The sequence below is a fragment of the Hakea prostrata genome, chromosome 5 (genome assembly GCF_041222555.1).
Source record: "Hakea prostrata isolate BN-2017 chromosome 5, UWA_Hpros_2, whole genome shotgun sequence".
Lineage (NCBI taxonomy): Eukaryota > Viridiplantae > Streptophyta > Magnoliopsida > Proteales > Proteaceae > Hakea > Hakea prostrata.
Genome location: NC_142604.1, coordinates 48,506,535 through 48,528,656, shown reverse-complemented (window position 1 = coordinate 48,528,656; position 22,122 = coordinate 48,506,535). Strand labels below are relative to the sequence as shown.

Below are 22,122 nucleotides of genomic sequence, written 5' to 3'. Positions count from 1 at the left end.
TTTTTTTTTTTTTTTTTTTTTTTGGGTACAAAGGCGCTTTTTATATATAGGGATAGGGATATTACATATGCCGCCGGTAGGAGTTGACCCATGACCTCTCCACTGAGAAGTAAGGTTCCTAACCATCCTACTACTCCTCCATTGGCTGTAGGGCCTCTTTAAAAAGCAAGAAACCACTCATCAAATCCATTTTCCTTCCATGGGCATGCCTCCCAAAGCAAATGCTTATCTTCTCTTCTGGAGTTTAGAAATGTATTTTATTAATTAGTAATCTAATAATGGGATGTACTATTGTACAATTAAAACTAAATAATAAATTAGAGGTTCAATGCTCTAGTTTTGAGCTTTATGTGAAAAGAAAACTCCTAGATTTTTGAGCCTCGACCTTCAAAGCCAAATCCCAGAATAGTGAGTGTGGGTGGAGGGGTACTTTGGTCATTTAATAAAAAACTTAATACTTGAATAAACTTTCCTATGGAAAAAAAAAAAAATAATGATGTTGCCATGCCATATCAATGATCCTAGATGCTTGTAAATTCCCTTTCATTATATTTATTAGTTAAAAGGAATTTTGAGGTTTATAAAAAAGATTTAACAGCAAAAATATCTCTTAACTGAAAAAGAAAAAGTTAAGGAGGGGCTTAATACCATTACCACGTAGAAGGGGGAGGTAAGTGCAAATATTATGAACTTTTATGTTAATTTTTTTTTTGATTCTGTGCCAGGTATTTCTGTAAAATTAAGCACGAATTATTGTGCAGGCGAGGAGCATGGAATCACTTTACAAGAAAAACAGAGGAGAAGAGGGGTAAAGATGCTTGAAAGAAAATCGAAAAGTAGAGAGTTTCGAAATTTGTTCATTTCAATCTCCACTTTAGCTTCTTAGTAAAAGTGGAAACCCTACCTCAGTGCCTGTTATTCCGACGAAACCTGTTGGCCTTCTCTACCGGCGGCAATTCTTCCACCGGACATTAAGGTCTTCTTTTTCTTCTCCTCCAGTTCCCCCTTCTTTCCTGCTGCTTCTTCTGTGGTAGTTTGTTTCTACTTCTTCTTCTTCTTCTACATTTGTATGAAAGATCATTGCTTGGAACTTATTTACATTCTTTAACGTCGTTTCTATTTATTATACTGGTATATTTGATACGAAGATTTGGGTCCAAATTTGAAATTCTTCTATGCTTGACTTGTAAAATGGAATTTTCATTGAGTTATAGATTCATTTTGAGAATTTTCTTGCTGTCTAGGATCAAACCTAGGCACCTAGGCGGCTAGGCGAGAGGCTAACTGTTCTCAAACTTTATTTACTGTTTCGCATTCTCACTGGTTTTAAATATTATTCATTTACTTAATGTGTTTAAAACGTAGTAATTAAAGCAAATGCTTGTGACTATGTAATTTATACATATTTTCTTCACCAAGTACTTCTGTTGCAATTATTTTATTCTCACTGAATGATCCAAGGGATGTCGTGATTTACAGGTCTAGCTTGATTTTCTTTCTAAACTATGTTAATCTTCCTTTTACATTAAAGGTAAGGTCTCTCTTTCTGATGCGTTTAGCCACATCCATTCAAAGGTTGCATCTTCTTTTCTATCAAAAGTATCCAACTTGTGGGTTTCTTTTGTTGTTGTTGCTGTTGTGGTTTTGGTGGTGGTTTTGGGGGGGGGGGGTATTGGGTCTTGGTATCGCATCGATACTACTATTTGTTTTAGAATAATTTACTGTTTTGTGCTCTTTTATTTTCTGTTAATCTTATACGTGTTGGTTTCTTTGCAGTGGCCTTTCATAGTTATGGATATTGCAATGGAGACTAGTAGTGAAAGTAGCTCAGATAGTAAATTTTCAGGCGATAATAAAGGCAGTATGCTTGATTCTACATTTTTAAATGGTCAAGGAATATTAATTCCTGAGGTGAGCCTTGAAGAGGCCACAAACATCCGTGAAAGTCTTGAACAAATTGCAAAAGGGAAGGAGTGTATGCAGGATGTCGATGATGCAGCTGTTTTAGAAGAAGCTGAAGACTCTGATTTTGATGTTCCTTCAATTGGCAAGGTGTTCGACTCTGCTGAACAAGCTTATGATTTTTATAACTGGTATGCTGGCAAAATTGGTTTTAGGGTTCGAAAAGGCCGTTCAGAAAAAACCCGAAAGGGCATTGTACGGCAAAGAACATTTGAATGCTCAAAAGAAGGTTACCGGAAAGTGGATCATCGGACCCGTAATGTGAGGAAGAGTCGTCCAAATACGAGAACTGGTTGTAAAGCTCGAATGGTGGTGAAACTCACAAAGGATGGGATATGGATGGTTACTGAAATTGTGCGTGAGCACAATCATCCTCTTGTAACAGAATCAAATGCATTTTTCCCTGCATCACAGAGGGTTGTGAAACCTGTACAAGTTGCTAAAATTGCAAGGACCAATAATTTGTGGACCTCGCCTACAGAAAGATGTAACAGTTTATGTCAAGAAGTTGGAGGACATGAAAATCATTTGCGTATCAAACGTTTGAGGGACCTTAAAGATGGAGATATTCAAGTTTTATTGGAGTATTTGGAAAATAAGAAATTAGAAGATCCAATGTTCTTTCACAGTGTGCAAGTTGACCACGAAGACAAAATGACCAATTTTTTTTGGGTTGATGCAAAGTCTGTCCATAACTACGTTTGTTTTGGCGATGTTGTTTACTTTAATGCAACAAATAATTTAAATAAGTATGGTCGGCCATTTACACCGTTTGTTGGGGTAAACCACCATAGACAAACTGTCTTTTTTGGTGCTGCATTGCTTTTGGATGAAACAACCGAATCTTTTATTTGGTTGTTTCACACATTTTTAAAAGCTATGTCTGGGCAAGCACCGAAGACAATTGTAACAGGTCAGAATGCTGCCATTGCTAAAGCTATTGCCATTGTAATGCCAAAGACTTGTCATCGTTTTTGTTTATGGCACATATATCTTGATGCTGCAAAAAACCTCTCTATTGTTTACACGGATAGTTTCAGTAAAAGGTTCAAGAATGTCATATATGGTCCTGAAACTGAAGAAGAATTTTTTTTGGCTTGGGATGGGTTGTTAAAAGAGTTTAACCTTGAGGGTGACCAATGGTTAAAGTACTTATTTGAAATTCGAGAGAAATGGGCTCTTGTTTATGGAAGAGAATCTTTTAGTGCGGACATGATAACAATTCATCAAAGTGAGAGTGTTGATAGTTTCTTGAAGAGGTACTTGAAAAGAAAATACAATCTTTGCCGTTTTCTTAAACGATATGAGAAGGCAATGGAACAACAACACTTAGATGAGTTGAATGATGATTCTAACTCCAGCCAAACTTTGCCTAGATTATGGGCTGATGTGGTGATGTTGAAGGAAGCAGCCAAAGAGTACACAAAGAGCATGTATTCCATGTTTGAAGAAGAATATAAAAGATGGATTGCCTGTGACTGTGACATTTTTGAGGAGGTAGGACCAGCTTGCGTGTATAAAGTAACTGAAGAAGGCAAAAGTGGTGAAAGATTGGTCTTATTTGACTCCTCCAACAACACGGTTGTATGTAGTTGTAAGAAGTTTGAGTTCATGGGCATTCAGTGTAGACATGTGGTAAAAGTTCTGAATGAGAGAAAGATCCGTACTCTTCCACGCCAGTACATATTGAAGAGATGGTCAAAATCTGCTAAGTTTGGGATTGTGAACAACAGTGATGGAGTTGTTAAAGATTATTGTACAGCAACCACAGGTTTTCGTTATAGTGATTTGTGCCGCCAAAGTGTTCACATTGCAATTATGGCTGCCAATAGCGATAAGGCTACCTTAAAGGTGATGGAAACTTTGAGAGAGTTGCATGAAAAAGTGGAAGAAATCTTGAGAGAAGAAGCAAGCTCAAAATCTAAGATAAGTGCCTTATCACATGGTGATACAATACAAAGAGTATGTGGAATTCAAGAAAAGGATGATGGTGGGACAAGTAGTAGATTAGTAAAATCTTGTGGAGAATAAAGGTGAAGGATGTTTTGAGTTTGCCATACACATGAGCTAAAAGAGGTAAATATGCCATAACTGAATTTCTGACGTTCGTCGCTACATCTTGATTAAATATTTGCACAATGCAATTTGATCACATGATAAAATAGTCAAAACTTGGAAGGCGGCAGACACATTTCTTCATAATCAAGCAACAAGTCAATTCAATTTGATGTCGTGCAAATTGCCTTCTAGTGGACCTACACAAGTTGGGATTCCCTTGCACCACTTTGGTTCCCATTATGGCAATCGTTTTAAATTTAATGGGTAAGACCTGATATAATTCATTGATAGATAATAAGTACTGATGTGTTGCATTAATCAATGCCTGGTTTCTGAGATTTACTTAGTATTTACTATTTTTTGTTTAGATAGCATATTCTTGTTTCCCATGTAGTGTTGTTAGGCAATAATTAGAGTTGATGCCCAAGTTAGAATTTACAACACTAGGCCTAAGAAGAACCAAACATGCATTCAAAGACTCTGAAAAGAAACAACGACGGAAATCTGTCCGTTGCTGATTTCAAATCAAAATTATGAACACATGCTGATCCCAGCAAATTATGCAAAGGTTGCTCTTTGTTGAAGGTCCTGTCCACTGGAATAGGAATGTGCCTGATGTTAAGTATGGGTCCGTGATCCATATAAGGTGCATATATTAATTACCAGAACCCAGCCACCTTGTTGTAATGAGAAACCATTAGCTGAGATCTTCATGACTAGATTCACTGGAGAAACAACGATAAACAATCCTATTTCACCAGCTGAAGTGGGTTTTGTAGGCTATAAATTTACAATCAAATTTTCATCCCACTAAGAGAATAAGTTGATGCCAAAGTCCTTGAAGTCCCCTGTCATTTGAATCACATTTAGGCTTGCTTATTTTCTTTCTTGTTGGAGATTATTTGTCCAGAAAAACCTGAAATATTGAACAATTGCTAAACGATTATGATAAGAGATCCAGAAAGATGAAGAAGGAATTCTATTTTTAGAATAACTCAATTGATTCGGCATGGAGAAATTTTTGAAGATAGATTTAATAACTGAAAAAACTGATAGATGTTGATTCAATCCATTTTTATTGGTTCATTGGTCATTCTTGTCCTCTATGATGTGCTTCTATGTTTAGATTTGTGATCCCCTCTGAACAGCCTTATAGATATTCCAGATTCCAATCCATTTCAGAATTGGAAGGCTCAAAGTCAGCAAACAAACACTACCATTCATTCCCCAATCTAGGACATTGATTGACCACCGAATTTAGATCACATATAGACGACTTTTGGTTCTTCAATTTCCCAAAACTGGCAATGTAATGGTTGGATCTCATTTTTGTTAATGCAACACTAAATTTGGAACCAGCAGCCAGAAATAGTAACAGTGCTGTAAAGCGTCTTCCGATTATCACAACAACATCAAATTGTGGATTTAAAACAATGATCCAAAATCACTCTTTTTATCCAAATCGCATGTCTCGTCCATCAATTGTTGCAGCCCTATTTAACGAAGGCCACTTCTTCCAAGATTTTCTTAGACAACCAAATCATATGGGAAAAAGAAAGTGTTTAGATTGGCGTAGATCTGAGCTTGAATTTTGTGTTGTGGGAACTCCAAAAATTAAAGAAAAATAATAAAGAATGTGACAGGAGAAGGGGATCGAGGTAGGTTTCCATTAATATGTGAATGGAGGCTTGATGATGGAATACTTCGGTGGAGAATGATGGTTGAACTCTGATCTTCGACCAGTCACAGGTGTCTAGGCTTGATTTCACCATTAGAACACTTTTCAGCCTTGAATCTTCAATTCTCAATTGTTAGAACCATGAATTGCTAAGAGCCGCAGGCTCTATTTGATGTGAACTAGATCCCTGGCCATCTAAAGAGGGCCCAGGGAGGGTACGAATGGCATGCGGCACTGGCCCTGCTGCAACCTAGGCAATTTGGCAAGCATAAGGGTGTTTTGGTAATTTTCTATATTTCAGTTGATCCCTTTAGGGTTTAGTTGGGTCCAGTGTGTTTGTGGGACCCTAGATCTACTTTTAGGTTTGAGGTTGAATCCATATTTGTTAAGTTATTGAAGGGTCCTTGTTAGGTCAGGATTCCTAAGTTGTGAATGAGTCCGCTAGTTTGTCCTACTTCTTGCAAGGGTCCGATATCTACTCTTAGAATTCAATTTGGTCTCTTCAAGAGTGAGATATGAAGAACCCTTGCGTGAGCAACAGTCCTTAGTCAAATCGGAGTTTCAGTTTCAATTACCTTCTAAGAGTCCTAGTGTGATTTCCTTCTAAAGGCTAAGCCTCATGATATTGTAACCAGCGGAGTTTATGATTAATAAAATTTGATTGAGGATTGAACAAGCATAAGCTAGAAGTCGTGGGTTCCCTTGGAGGGGGCCTGTGGCTCTTTAAGAAGAGAGAATCTCTGTAGCAGTTTCAAGTTCCAGCTTCTGTCTTTGTCCCCAAGTAAGTACCAAGCCCCAGGTCTGATCCCAGCCCCTTCCTGCTTCTCCTCTCTCATCTGCAACCCTCCCTTACCCCTTCCAACCCTAATTCTGCATTCCAGCCCCCCTTGCCCCATCGTAGGATCCCCCCACCCCTGCCCTTACCCTGCGGCAACAACCCTTTACCTTCCTGAACCCTAGTCCAACCTTCCAGCCCCCTCCCTCCTTACTTTCTCTCCTTTGTCTTCATCCTTCTTGTCTACAGCAACATAGGAAACCCAGAAAACATATAACCAGATTTTACCAAAAAGCCTCAAACCTTAGAATTCCCTAACCCCTTATCCAATCCCCACCTCCTTTAGGAATTAAAATCCCTTCTATCTCCCCTACCTTCAATTTGCCATTCCAGCCTTTTCCCTCTTCTTTAAACCCCAGAAAACCCTAGTTGCAGCCCCTTCATCGGAATCCTAGAAACCTAACCCTAATCTCAACTAGACAGTCAAACCATTCACCCAAACCCTCAACCCTCTTAGGATAACCTTCCTTACACCCTAATTGACTCTCGGCCTAACCCTAACTAGGCCCTAGAATCCCCAATTCCTAAAAACCCTAAAATTCCAAAAGCTAAACTTGAATATCCAATTTTGAAGTTAACAAGACGGCTAGGTATCAGACTTGGTTTGCCAAACCCTAGCTGAACCTAATTCTACCCCTTTCCCAACCCTAGAACCATATAACCATCTCCTTACCTCTACCTTAGGATTTTACAAATTTTAGAAGACTGCTTCTCTGGAAGAGGATCCTGTGGGTGAATCTTGATCTAGGGCTTTACTTCAATCAATTAAAGATCCTAGATCACATTAGAATTACTCTAAGAGAAGGTTTCTTGTTCAATATTAAAACCTATCCTCTCCCCATCAAGCGGAGTGGTCTATTTTTACATAATATTGTAGAGTCCTAATGTGATTTGGGCTCCAAGTTGGACTCTTAAAATCTTAAACTAAGTCAAAAAAAGTAGAAATTAACTAGCCTAGACTGACTTAGACTCTTTAAACTGAAATAAAACATAAGAAAAGATTATTCTGCCCCTTATAACTTTAGTTGGATAGAATTTACATAATTGGACCAATTAAACTAATTTCTTTTTTTTTGGGGAAATCATCAAACCAGTCACGAGCACTGGGGGGCCCTATTAAACTAATTAGTTCTCCTTTTTTTGTACCTTAGCCTAGACACTAAACTTTGGGGCCCATGGATAGGCCTGTGACCACACAAACATAAGGCCTGAGACCCATATCAATCAACCTTAGGTTGATTTTGAAGGAAAATAGGCCAACTTGGTGCTGGGTTTGCATCAAGTCCTATGGGGTAAATCCTTAGGATGGGAAATTGAAGGTTTTTGAATGTGGGATTGGGTTGAAACTTGGATCAAGACTAAAGTTTATGGTAGCATAGCTGTCGAGACGTTGCCTAGGCTGCATTTTGACATCTGGGTGCTTTGGTTGACCTGGGTGCCTTGCTCACCTTATTGATCTTGTCTTTTATTTTAGCTTCTCCAATGCCTTGGCTAAGCACTTTGGCAACTATGTATGGTATATGTTCTTCTAAGTTTGGTTGGGTTTGGATGGATAGGTTAGGAGACACTATAATTGTGTATGGTCGTGTATCATGGTTATTAAAGCGGCAAAGGTTTTGGGGCTCCGTCTTGGCGATTAGGTGACTAAGCGGCGCTTAGGCGGCAATAAAGCGACCAAAGCGGTTTAATCAATATTTTTAATATAACTACTTTTAAACTAGTTTTTAATACAAATACTTTTTATAATAAACTAAAGTACTAAACAAACATTCAACAATCACATTCATAAACATAAAAATAAAAAATATTCAAGAATCACAATTATGAAAAATTATCCAAAAAAAGAATGAAAACATAACTTCATCTCATCAAGCATAACAATAATTATATAGTATGTACTATATAAGTAATCAATGTGAAAAATGAAAATGAAAGAAAAGTAGTATGTACTATGTAGTATGCTAGTAATCATTGAATATGGCTCATGTTTCACATTCTGTTGCCGACATGCACTTTGGGCCTCGATTCCGAAATGGCTCACATATGTAAATTTATATATGGCATTGTAGAATAAATTATGATTAAAAAAAAAAGAAAAAATAATATGCACAAATTACAAAATGTAAAAAAAGCGACTGCTTTAGCATCTAGGTGGTAATATGGCACAAAAGGCGGCAAAGCGGTAGTGCCTAAGGAAAAAAGCGGCAAGAAATCAGCCCGTTAGTTAAGTGGTCACAATTTAAGCAGTTCAAAAACCGCTTTGCCGCCTAGGCGGACGCTTTGATAACCATGTCGTGTATGATCGTATGGTAACCTGGCCTTTGCTTTCGGATAGAAGAGAATCTGTAAAGTAACTTCTTGCCTAGCTTCTTCTATTATGGGAAAACCACATGCCAAGATATCAGGAACACTATCCCATCATTCGATGAACTCCAAGCCTTCTCTTTAAAACTTGATGAGTTGAAATTATTTCAGCCTTACGAGAATAACAGGGTGCTATTTCATCTCCTTCTGAACCTCCTGACTGATTTTAGGGACTCAATTTGCTGGTTTAGGGTTTCAGATGATGCGAGTTGGCTACAAAGTGCAAATTGGTTTGGAATTGGGGAATGATGCATATAAAATTTCATGTTTAGATTGGTATGATCTGAGTATGAATTTCAGGTTTCTTGGGGACTCCGAAAATTCAAGAAAATAACAATAAAAGGGGTAAAGAATGGGGTGGGAAGATGTTGATCGGCAACTAACCTTGTTTGTTGATGTTCATCTCGTACTTTGGGGGTATCAATTCTGCCATTTAAATAGGGTTGTTTGCTGCTCGTGGAGGCAATCTCGATTGTTCTGGTATTCTCATTGAAGGTGATTTGGGAGATTGCTTGATTGTTCTCTCAGAGATACTAGATACCATGAAGAATGGAAAATACATCTCCATGGATGGGATGCTGAGCCAAGTTCATTTTCTTTCTATGTTTAGATGAGCCTTTTTTGTTAAGCTTGTAATTAAGTGTCTTGATGCACTCTTGATTTCATGAATGTCAGCATAGGCCCATGGCCACAGAAACCTATGGGACGAAGGCTCAGCACTCATATCTATCAATCCTAAGTTGATTTCGGAGGAAAATATCCAATTCGGTGCTGGATCTGTATCAACTTATCTCTGATGGTTTGGAGGCTTTTAATAGGATCAATTCAGTTCAGGCTTTCATGGTGGTAGCGTTCTCTTGTTCTCCAGAGAGTATTACCGGTCGGCATTCAGTTTTGTTTCAGCATCCTTCTCTTCTGTGCTTCCTTTTCTGGTTATGGTAGTTGGTCAAAGTTTCCAGATGCAGAAGCATTGAATTTAGCTGCCCGTGGTCTTGTAACTATTACCCTTGGCATGATGATTTATCAGTGTTACTTGTCTTATAATTATTTGATTTTCATCTGGTCAAAGTTTCCAGATGCAGAAGCATCAAATTTAGCTGCCCCTGGTCTTCCTTGTAACTATTTCCCTTGGCATGATGATTTGTCAATGTTACTTGCCTTCTTATAATTATTTGATTTCATCTGAATGAGCCAGCTGAACCTTTTGCATCCCATGAAAGGTGTTGGTGCTCTGTGTATGTTCATGCAGCAGGTGCATGAGGATCTTCTCGCTATCTGTGTATACACCTTAAAATCGTCTGTTCTGTTGGGTAGCTCTCTTGCTGCTTGCTGTCCAGACAATTGTCAATATGGGGATGGATTTGCCCAACCTCAATGCATACAAAATGCAAATCATAATTTATTAGGAAATTGATGCCTTATCTTTCATTGGTTTTTATTTCGATAGTTGGGTTGATGGTCTTTTGTCATGGATGCAGGGATTTAACTCTGGACGAGTTTGACTGGGGCTCTCATCAGGCCAGGCTCAATCTGGAGGGCTGCTGGCCTCTGGATTCTTTTTTCCTTATAACATCCCTCCAGAATTGTGTGGAATTGAATTCATTATGGTATGGTTTCAGCATCTTTGTATGGGTGTTGTACCCGCGGTGGATGAAGATTTGTGAGACGTGGTCTTGGAACCACCATTGCGAACCATTTAATGTGGCTTCTCACTTTCACTGTACACATCTATTGTGAAGTTTCCACAAGCAAGGATGTTGATTTGGAGATGCTCCCAATGGGCTCCATTGGTATGCCAGATTGTCTGGGTGCCTTTTGTTTGCTCTTGAACTACCACTGTGCAGCCAAGTTTTCTAGCACTTTTGGTTTGCTTGGCACTCTTGATCTCTTGCTCATCTTCATCAGGAGTTTATTAATTTCTCAATTCTTGATGCGCTCGTGTGTGTTCTTGCTGATCATGCCAGTGATGCCTTGCAGTTTTTCTGTTGCCAAACTCTATTTTGCAACGTGGTATTGCCCTTTCAATTTGCTTCTATGGTCAGTACTTCGTTTAATAATGCTAGTCTGTGGAGGATCTTGATTCAGTTGGCAGAGGTGAGGTATGTATCGGGATTAAATGGACTAGTTTTCCCTTGATTATCTCTGTTGCATTGAGTGGAAGGCTTGCACAGTCTTCTCTTCATTTTGTATCTGTTGCTGACTGCATTTTTAGTTATTTTGTTTAGGAAAGTTTTCTTCAGCCATGGGTGATTCATGTTCCATGGCCTTGAGATGTCCATGGAGGGCATTCTAGGGGAATATATCAGTGGATCCTTGGATGGTGTTGTGAAGCAAAAATGTATAGCATTCACTGAATCTTGTCAGATTTTAAAAGAGAGTGAAGTTCTTGTCTGTGAGTACTCTCTGAGCCTTTTTTTAAAATCAATTTTCATTCTCATTTTTGTGTGTTTTTGTGTGTGGTAAGCATTGTGAAACTGAACTTTATTTGAAGAATAGGAAAAAAATCAAGAGACTTTTACTCTGTAAGATATATTTTATGTATTTTGGGCAAAGATTCATTCTCATCATTTTTACAGTAGTTTTGATGAGCGTGTGCAACAAATGAAGGTTAACAACATCATTTACTCTTAAGATATTAGAAAAACATATCTTTCCCCACTTATTTTTCTCCTAGAGTCATTGGCTTTTAAAAAACTATCTCTGGTCTGCATCCTATTTAAAGACGTAATTACAGAATTACTTACAGCTGTTCACTTATCAAACCTATTTTTATTTCATAAATTATTTTAGACAATAGTGTTGCCAAATCAACTTTCAATTTTGACTGAGAATAGTTTTTAGTATTGATTTCTTTTAGATTTTTTTTTAACTAGTGGCCCACTTAAGTAGGGGTGAAACTTTGGTCTCACCACTTAAGTAGGAAAAATGACTGGTGATCCACTTTCAATAAGCTAAAAGTTACTCGTTATCCACTGTGGGTAACTGTGATTTTGTTAGTCAGTTTAAATTTTGGACTTGAAGTGATTTTAATACCCTTAAAGAGGTTGATATGACCGTAATGCTCGCTTCCTTCTCACTTACACTGCCTCTCTTCTACCCAACCTAGAGGTGGGTGGAGGGATTCTTCCTACACCTTGACGGAAACGCCCACCACTTGCTAGAAACCACCACACCCCTTTCTCTTGCCGTAAGACTGTCAACGGTGGTTTCGGGCTGAAAAACACCAAACCTAAACATAACTCATTTGCAAAGTAACAGGTTCCGATTCAGTTTCAGTTTGGTGCAGTTTGGGTTCGGGTTGGCTGCTGGTTTAGATTCTGGTCAGGACGGTTTTGAAGACCATTAGAAAATATTGTTATTCACTCTCACCAATAAATTTCAAGTAGAAAATAGAAAGCATTTGAAGAAAAAGGTATTTTGATGGCATTTGATATAAGTTAAACTTGAAATATATTAGAGAACTAAAGCTCTTGGATGTTTTATAAATGTGGATGCTATTGAATAGAAAACTCTTCTCTCTAAAGTTCTATTTGTGTAGAAAACTAAGATCTCTTCGAAGAAAAGAAAAGAAAAAAAAAAAAGAACGACATTAGTAGAACTAGTCCATTGAAATCTTTCCAAAACTATATTTTAGTTGAACTAACGGGCTAATGGGCCGCACACTGGCTGGCCTGAACTAGCCCAAACTGTTCGGCTTTGCCTCCCTAGCCCAAGCACAACCTATTAAGATCCGGTTTGGACTGGTTCGGGCTATAATGGGCCAGTTTGGTTAGGTTTTTACGGTTTGGGTTGCAAATTGACACCCTTTCCTTGCTAGGTACACCGCCCTCACCTTCCCCCCTCCCTTTGCCGGAAATCACCCACCATTGGAGATCTGCATTGCCACTGCCATTGCATTTATTGGCAAGACAAATCACCCACCATTGGAAATGCCCAGCCGTGGGTGTGAAACTCTACAGTGTGTTCTTCAAATTCCGCAACAAACACCATTGAGAAGCATAAGGTTCTAATGATTCTGGTTCCTAATTGATACTTTCAACAATGTTAATGATTCTAAGTTATCAACAAGCTTTCATAAGGTTAGTTCAAAGATATAGAGTCCCATTGAATAGCCTAGAAAATGCTTTGGCCATGAGAATGATTTTGGTATCTAACCACTTGACCAAGTTTATAGAAGGAAATTGAGCATAAAAATGCTAGAAATTGCAATAAGAAGGAGCTCTAAAGAAACCCATAGTACAACCCCCAATTGAAGAATCAATATGCAAAATAGGATATAGAATATAGATTCAATTAGCGACCATCACTATTAATGAAGTTGAGGTTGTCTAGAACAAGGATGAACATCTGATTAGAAAAATCCAAGATTGAATAAGACTTATGTTTTTGATGTAGAGGAAATTTGCGACCGCCATCGTTGCCGTGAGGGAACCAAGTATGGAAGTTGACTGGTTTGGAAAGTCCACTTTCTATAGATCATCTTTGTCTATCTTGCAACTGCACTGCTTCTCAGTGGTCGTTTACCGAAACCACAAAAACATGAACAAGAGCGAAATCATTAGTGTGTTCTACTGTACATGGGCTATTCCCCTACTTTGGACAAAAAACTTAATTCTCTTTGGAAATTGCCAGTCATGCTGCAATTTCATGGAGGTGGGTTTGTTGTTGACAGATCTTCAATGATAGGTGATTTCTGGCAAGGGTAGGGGGGGAAGGTGGGAATACCAGTTGCTGGTGGGGGGAGGGGCTGTGGTGGTTTCTAGTGGTGGTGGGCGGTTTTTGGTAAGGTGTAGGAAGAAGATGGGTGAAGGGATTCTCTCTTCACCCATCTAAGGGTTGGATAGGAGAGGGGCAATGTGAGTGAGAGGAATGGGGGCATTTTGGTCATATCAACCTCTTTAAAGAGCCTATATGTATAGGATTTCAAGTTCAAAATTTAAATTTACTAATAGAATTTGGTAACAGTGGGTAAGAAGTAATTTTTCTAGTTTATTGAAAGTGGGTCATCAGTAATTTTTTCCACTTAAGGGGAAAAACCAGAGTTTCACCCCTACTTATGTGGACCACTAGTAAAAAAACTCTTTTCTTTCGACAAAACATAAATGACAATGGTAATTGATACCAAAAAGAGCCTATACGTATAGGTTTAATTTTCTTTGTTTGGAAGGTTTGATTTTATTGGAATGGCTTTCTTTTGCTGTACAATAATGAATCAAGAGCCTTGTGGGCAAGGTTTAAAGTATCGATATCATATACTGTATTGTATTGGCTAATGTATTCAAGAAAGAGATGTATTGATATTTGTCATATTGGTTGTGTCCAATATGGATATTGTATTGGTTTAAATCTAGGTTGTGGGTATAGTACAAGAAAAATGATTTTTGGCTACGGTTTTTCCCCAATGGTTACAAAAACCGTCGCTGTATATCCATTTTCCCCAACGGTTTATGGAAAACCGTTGCGAAATATCATAGTTTCCGACGGTGCCCAAGAAACTGTTATAAAAAATGAATATATTGTGATACCCGTAAAAAGCGTGGGGAAAAATATATTTTTCGCAACGCTTGTTAGAGAATGTTGGGAAAGGCATGTACTATCGGTGATGCTTGCTTTATGTGTCGGGGAAACTTTATTTACGGCGATGGTTTTACAGAAACGTCATGGAAAATGCATAGGCAAGTTGGGAAGTAAATATGTTTGGTGACGGTTTATCCAGAAAGCGTCCGGGAAGGCATGTACTTTCTATGATGCTTGTCTATGTGTTAGGGAAACTTCATTTACGGTGACGGTGTTGCAGAAACCTCGGCAAAATATGTATTTACAGCGATGCATCTCTGTACTCGTCACGAAAAGTGTGTTTTATCCCTCAAAAACAAAATTTGTTTCTCCCGCTTTTGTGAAAACATTTTCCCGCTTTTGTTTCTAGATTGTTGAACTGATCAACTCTCCTTCCTCTCTCTGTCTCTTTCTTCCTTGTTTGCCACTGCTGCCTCCGGCTCCTTTGCCATCGGTCGAAGTGGCTGAGAGAAGCTTTTAGATTAGATTCCAGCATTCTCCATTTCTTGATTTCTTCTCCTTCCCAGCCTCCTAAGAGAGAAAAGGAAACGGTTCAGAGGGTGTGGAAAGAAAATACCAGAAAACTGTTCCTCAGCACTTCTTATTATTTTGGGTTCAGTGTTCATATACTCGTACTCAATCAGGAGTTTTCAGAGAATCCAGACTAGAACCGGTTCATCTGTTTTTTCCGTCTGTTGTCAGCTGTTTTCGTTACTTAATCTGCTGATCGTCTGTGTTCAGTAAGTTTCCATTCTCTCATACTTCTAATGGCTTGCATTTTGTATTTTTGTTGTCCTCTGAATTATTGTATGTGCTTGTGGTTCCAAAATCTGATCTTCACTGCAGATCTTCTGAGTACATCTACCAGATTCTGAAGTATAAGCCCTCCTATTAGGTTTCATTTACTAATTTTGGCCCCTCTTTTCAACTCTGACAACAGAATATTGCTCTGCTGTTAGATCTGACTATTGCTACTGCTGGCTCATCTGTTTTTTCCTTCTGTTGTCAGCTCTTTCTGTTGCTAAATCTGTTGATCGTCTGTGTTCAGTAAGTTTTCATTCTCTCATACTTCTAATGGCTTGCATTTTGTATTTTTGTTATTCTTTGAATCATTGTATCTGCTTGTGGTTCCAAAATCTGATCTTCACTGCAGATCTTATGTGTACATCTACCAGATTCTAAAGTATTGGCCCTCATATTAGGTTTCGTTTACTAATTTTGGTCCCTATTTTCAACTCTTGAAATAGAATATTGCTCTGCTGTTGAATCTGACTATTGCTACTGCTGATTCTTGGTCTACTTATTTCTGTATGTTGGCCCAAGTTGAGTGACTTCAGTCCATATTCTGTTAACAGTTTATGGTCATAGAACAGTACTAATCCAACTAGGATCTACTACTTTGAATCTCACCATTTGTTTTGGTAGACCGATTTAAAGATCAAATTAATGGAGATAGCAGCAGCTGTGCTTTCCTTCTTTGGACTCTCTCTGGTTTTCCCTGCTTGAATACGGTAATCTAGTAATTTCCCATTGGTGTCTTGTTTTGTGATGGAGGGTCCTTGAACAATCTGAATATCAGATCATTTAGAGCCTTGAGAGATGAGAACCTCGGTTTTCAAGCATTCAGAGAGTGAAGGTTCAAAGAATTTGTAGGGGTTGCAACAGATCTCTTAAAGAGAGGGAAATATGATAGTCCAAATTGTCATTTGTCTTATGGCTTCATTGGTTTTGGAGTTCAGTTCCTATTTCCGGGGTTGTGCTTTTGTTACTATGCTTCCATATAGTTGGAACAGTGTTTCATTTTCTTTTGTAACTGTGCTCTTTGCTTCTTATTTGTTTAGTTGGCTACTGAAAATATTTAAACTAGACACCACTGAATTCTGAATGGATGAGTATCAAAGGTAGGGAATGCTGATGAGTATCCTTGCTGGGGTTCAAAAGCAAGGTTTGTCCTTTTTGAAATCTGTTCCATCACAGAGTATGCTGTCATCTTTTGAGAACTGAGGAATTCAATTATCATCTCTTTTCCTGTTTGCAGTTTTACATTAAAACTTATTGGAAATATTTCTATATGAGTTGCTAATATTTTCCATCAGAACTACAGCTAATTATTGGATAGTTTGCTAATGGTTAACTAAGAATTTCTCAAATTTAATATAGTTTGAGCTTCGTTGACAAATTATTTTGAAGGATTTGGATTTTCTCATGGATGTTGTGATTCTATTATTCTCTGTGCTGTGGTTACTATCTAAGTGACTAGTGTATGAAAATGGAGGAAAGCACCCTTCTTCTAAGCTTCCAAATATAATGTGATCTAAATGGGTTCTTTTATCTTTGTTCTCCCATGAAACAGCCACAAATGCTTGGCCTTTTCTCAGAGAGTTTCATTTCATTTAAACACCATAGCCAAACTGAAATATTGGTCTCTCTTTATCTCCTTGAACCTTTTACCCTTCAGTTGTTAATAGACTTTCCAATATTATATTAGACGCAGAGGGTCTCATATGAGTTTCTTTAACTTCTTTATTACTAGTCGTAGTAATGACAAAATGGCTGCAAAATAACCCCTATTAATTGAACTTGCAGGCATTCTTAGGTGCATGGGCTCTTGCTTGCAGAAGAACTACATCTTCCACCTTGATCATTCCAGCAAGACCTTCTTGTTAAATCCAGTGCAATTTTCTGGTCCTTGTAGGTCATCTAAAATTAGTATCCAGGTACTTACACTGCCCATGCATGCAAAGTTCTTACCTTTTTATTTTTGTGGTTTAGCTTTGTCTCTAAATTATGGTATATGAGATGCAGATTTCAGGAAAGCTAACTGCTCCAAGTGAAGCATCACAATGGAAAGCTTGTGAAACAGGTTCCTGGATTGCATTTAGTTCTGTTGATAGATTAACAATCATTGGATCAGAATCTTCCCAAGTATTTGCCTCTCCCTATCTTCACTAGCTATTTGTTTTGAAGGAAATGAACAATTAACTTCCATGTATCAAGTCTCTTTATACTTATGATCAATCTGGTTTTGTAGGGGATGACCGTATTTCAATTACTGGAGCTCTCACATGGTTATCACCGGAATTAAATGTGGTCCTGGACATGGAATAAGGTGTTTCATCTGAGCTTTATTTTCAAATTGTTTAAACAAATTTCAGTATGACAATGATTTCTTGAAATTTTATGTGATTTGGAGACGGTTTTTCCAGGATCGGATCCTAATCATCTTTTTGTTGTGTTTACTAGTATTGGAAGCTTAGGGGATGATTCTTCAGAAGCTCAAGTAAGAGAGGTTCATGTTTCAAATTGTCAATCCGATGGAACGATGAATGGGGCACGGATTAAGACATGGCAGGTAACAAAATAGAGACTTGCATACTTATCCTTGTTTCGCTACTAATGTGATAAGCTATCAATAATGTTCATTACTCTCTCTAGTTTCTTATGAAGTCTCTTATTGTTTTTCTCAGACAGGTTGGTTTTTTAGTGTTTCGCTAACTGATGCTTGCAATATCATTTATATGTGTGCTTTTGAACTTGCTTTGAAGATTTGGGTTTTTTGATCGTTTTCACCTCCCCCCTGCATGTTAGATCCTTTTGTAAGCTTATTTATATAATATCCCTACATAAGAATTTGATTAGTTGAAGTTTCACTAATATAGGTTTTGAATTTCAGATTCAGATCTAAAAACTTAATTTTTTGGGAGGTGAGGGAAGTCTTAATGAGCAGCAGCCATTAAGACGGTTGCTTTGGTTGCTAGTACTCAGAAAATGAATGATCCTCCTGTTCGGTTTTGAAGATCAATTATATTTCAAATTTTCTGCTCTCTAGTAGTACAATGGTAATATTAACGTGAGTTTGAAAAATATTTTCCACATCTGTTATATCCAGATAAGTTAAATTTGTGATTCCTTTGGTTGGGATAAAAAATGATATGATTTGCAATTTTATAGCTTTGCCATGTTTGTCAGATGGTATACAGATGCTGTAGTTCTTAGCTGAAATCCATTATATATGTTTTGTCCTCTGTTGTAGTTTAGAGTCAACATTGCAATAACTTGTCAAGTTTAATTATTTGTTCTATGATTGAATGGTAGTTGATAAAAGCATGCCTACAGAAAATTTCGAAGTTGTGTTCAAGTCTATAATGTTAACAAAAATGCACAGTTATGGGTAGATTAAGTCATGTATATTCTACCCAACAAAAAGGCACTGCTTCGATGGAACTTTTGCCAATTCAGGTGCATTTTTGTAATTTCAGTATGTTTGAAAATGGCATACTGATACAATGTTTTGAATAGGAATCATGACCATGATGATGCTTTTGCTGGATGATTGCATTTGTCCACAGTTTGCTATGGTTTTTGATGGGGGGAAAAAATCATTGCATAGCAAATAGCTGAAATCCATCTGATCAAGTTATAGCCAGATAAAATTTCTATTCTTTCAGATATATGTTTTCTCTTGAATTTTGGATTTCTCCTTTTCCTGTGATTCCAGAAAGTTGTTGGTTTTCTACGCCTTAATCCCTTGAGGCCTTGGAGGTAACAATCCTATTAAAGAATATCAGTACATACCTTTACTGGATTGATGTCCCGCTGATCCTGCTGCTGCTTGTGTAGTTTTAGGAATGACTCGGTTCACATCTTTCTGAATTTTTGTATTGATTTTGTTGCTAGATAGAATTCTGTTTTGATTTTGTATTCCTTGTCGACTATTTTAGAGTGATTAGGAGTTTTTTATGAACCAAATTAAAAGATCTTGCTTTATTGGTCTTCATTTAAAATAGGCTACATCAGAGTAGTATTAGAGCTAGAGTGGGAGAAGAGCCCATCTTCTCCCTATTTCATTCATCTTCTTTTTCAAAACTTGAGTGGTACTATGTTAAAGAGGTTATGTCATTAGCAGTGAGCTGCATAAGCTATCTTAGGAAATGACTCTTGAGTAAAAAAAGGATGCTGACGGGTTTGAGGCAGGTTTGGAAGACTTGAGGTTAGGATTGAGAAGAATGAAGCCAAATTTGACAATTTTGTTGAAGAGATTGGTGAGAATTTCAATGGGATCATGAAGAGAACTGAAGTACGAGTGACACTGGGGGCTTCATACTTATTCCTTTATTAGTAGAATCTATTTTTCCTTAACATACTGTGCCATTGACACTGTTATTTTTATTTTTTTGGTAGATCTTCTAATTCAAAATTGCTTGAGTTACTTCCATTAAAGTATATTGAAAAGTTATACTATCTTAGCTATTCCACCATGTTACAGTTTGAAATTTCCTTGCAATTTTCTGCGTCCTAGTATCTTTGGTGAGAAGGAAATCCATCATCAGATCTTTAATGTTTGTTTTTTTTTGCAGTTACTAGGATTTTGAGTTACTGAGGACCTAACTCATCAGATAAGTGATCTCATTATATTTGCATTTTTGGGAAATAGAAGAATGTTCTAAAATTGTTAAGCAAACTGAGACACTCAGCTATGTATTTTTTTTCTTCCCGGATCCTTAATTATTTTTTTGGGTGTGGTGTTGTACAACATGTATTGACTTCTTTTTTTTTATCAAGTTCTTAAATAGCAAATAACATTGTATAAAATCAGAATTTTTATGGATTTCTACTTGCAACAGTCGTTGCTGGTTGCTGCTAATGGTGGTGATCATGCCATATAATCAAAATAAGATTGAACGGTTGAGAATCAAATGAAAGAGGTTTACTTGTAAATATTATTTACAAGAATGGATTCTCCAAGTTTTCTGCCTTTTCAGCTTTTCCAGGAAAAGTAAGCAAGCTCTTCTCTTTCTTTCTTTCTTTCCTCCTTTTATTTTTTTTGCTGCTGGGGCCCAAATAGGATATTAAGCTCTCGAAGGTGAGGTCCCTGGAGGTTGAAAAGCTATTGTTCAAAACAAATCTGGGCGGCACTTGCCACCAAAACCTGTATAAATAGAACTTGAGAGCTCCTCTAGCAATAACATCAGCTACCTGATTTGATTAGAGGTTCTGCAAATAAAATGAAACTGAACCAAAGAGAAATGGGAACCAAGTTTTCTAATTTCCTGGACTAGATTAAGACCCACCCAATTAACAGACTAAAGATGCCTATGTAAGGCATTGATTAAGACCTGACAATCAGAGAAAAACTCCAAACTATTTACATGCAGGGATTAAGCTAACAACAATCCATCCCTAATTGCTTCAACTTCAGCTTCAAGCATGAAAGTTGAAATGCCAAAACCTGATTTCACCTGGGCAGCAATGAAAAAACTGCCAGGATCCAAAAGCACCACTCCATGGCCTCCTTTGCAAATAGCTTCACACCATGCTCCATCTGAGTAAACCTGGAAAACATCAGACATATCTTCAATTAACCAGTTGAATTGGTTATATCCTTGCTTTCGAAGGATGATAAGCAAAGTTATGTGATAAAATTTCAGACATATGTTCAATTATGCTTGTTGAAGTAAGTGGAATTGGTTCTACACCTCCTGCTGTAGAAGAATGATTAGAAAATTTATGTGATAAGATTTCAGCCTCCTGTGATGAAGCCCAGTTCATGATATTAGGAACTGAAATGCTTTTTACATCTAAAAGAGCATTATTTCTTGTTCTCCAAATGCACTAAGCTAGATTAGTCCAAAGTACATCAATAATAGGCCTTTCATGATAATATTGAAATTCTAGTGTAACAAAGGATATCCAATCAAACATTAAACAACCATGAAACTCGGAGGCACCTATTCGTAGGGGAGACAACTTCCAACATTCTTATGGGCAAGTGAATAACGCATGACAAATAGATCCATTCCATGAAGCACAAATTAAACACAGAGGTGATGCTGTACTATTTCTATGAAGCAAAAGATCAATTAAAACCAAAGCTTCATGAGATGCACGCCATATAAAATGTTTTAATTTTTGGAAGCGTGGGAATTTCTCAAATATGTTTCCAACATGAAGATGCTGAAGAAGACGAAGCAACATTTTCTTGGCAATCTGCAATAGACAAACATAAGTAGTATGCAGATTTCACAATAAAGCAACCATTTTTAGACTCTGTCCACACCCAAGGACCCCTAGGCTGTGTTTGTTTGCAAATGTGGGGTAGGAAAAAAGGGTGGAAAAGAAGAAGAAAAAAAAAAAAAAGTGAGCCCCACATGTAATGGGGTGCGGGAGAAAAAAAGAAAAGAATGGATTTTTTGAAAAAGTGTTAAATGTGGGTCTCACTTTTTGGTTTTCCACAAATTTTCACAAAATTCCACATATTTTGTGAATTTTGAAAAGCATCGGTTGGAAAAGTTAGTATGCCACCTCACTAGACAAGCTTCCTTATTTTTTAAATTAAGGAAGCTTATCTCCAGCTTTCCCACCCCCATCAAGCAAATAATTCATATTTTTGGAATTTAATAGAAAAATTTGTTTTTTCAAAATTTTCCCACCCACCTTTATTCCAACAAACAAACGCAACTTTAGTGTTTTAGGAGATGATTGGGAGGATCCTAATGCTTTCCACCTCTTGTGGGGGGAAAAAAACATGTAACAAATTCATATTCCATTGCATGGTGTGTCAATTGATCAAATCATTGACCACAGTGGGACCTTGAGGATTTGGACGACTGATGATCTTGCGTAAAGGAGAAGTTGGTAACAAAGGGTTTGCGTATATACTAGTATCGAG

At 37.5% G+C, this 22,122-nt stretch overlaps 1 protein-coding gene across 7 annotated transcripts; it reads left to right on the top strand.

Moving 5' to 3' along the window:
* The first annotated feature begins 775 nt into the window (after positions 1-775).
* Positions 776-20,795, top strand: LOC149016285 (protein FAR1-RELATED SEQUENCE 5-like). 7 transcript variants are annotated; one of them, XR_016173703.1, is made up of 10 exons: positions 776-976; positions 1,480-1,531; positions 1,777-4,284; positions 10,376-10,996; positions 11,110-11,289; positions 17,040-17,170; positions 17,259-17,378; positions 17,485-17,562; positions 17,697-17,805; positions 19,811-20,795. XR_016173703.1 is itself a non-coding variant. In XM_089157421.1 (2 exons), the coding sequence occupies exon 2, from the start codon at positions 1,792-1,794 to the stop codon at positions 3,991-3,993; it is 2,202 nt and encodes a 733-aa protein (XP_089013547.1). In that variant the 5' UTR covers positions 776-976; positions 1,777-1,791; the 3' UTR covers positions 3,994-10,360. The 7 variants fall into 7 exon arrangements, 1 of the variants encoding a protein (XP_089013547.1); XR_016173701.1 differs by lacking the exon at positions 1,480-1,531 and having other exon boundaries at positions 1,777-4,038; XR_016173702.1 differs by lacking the exon at positions 1,480-1,531 and having other exon boundaries at positions 11,123-11,289.
* Positions 20,796-22,122: the final 1,327 nt, after the last annotated feature.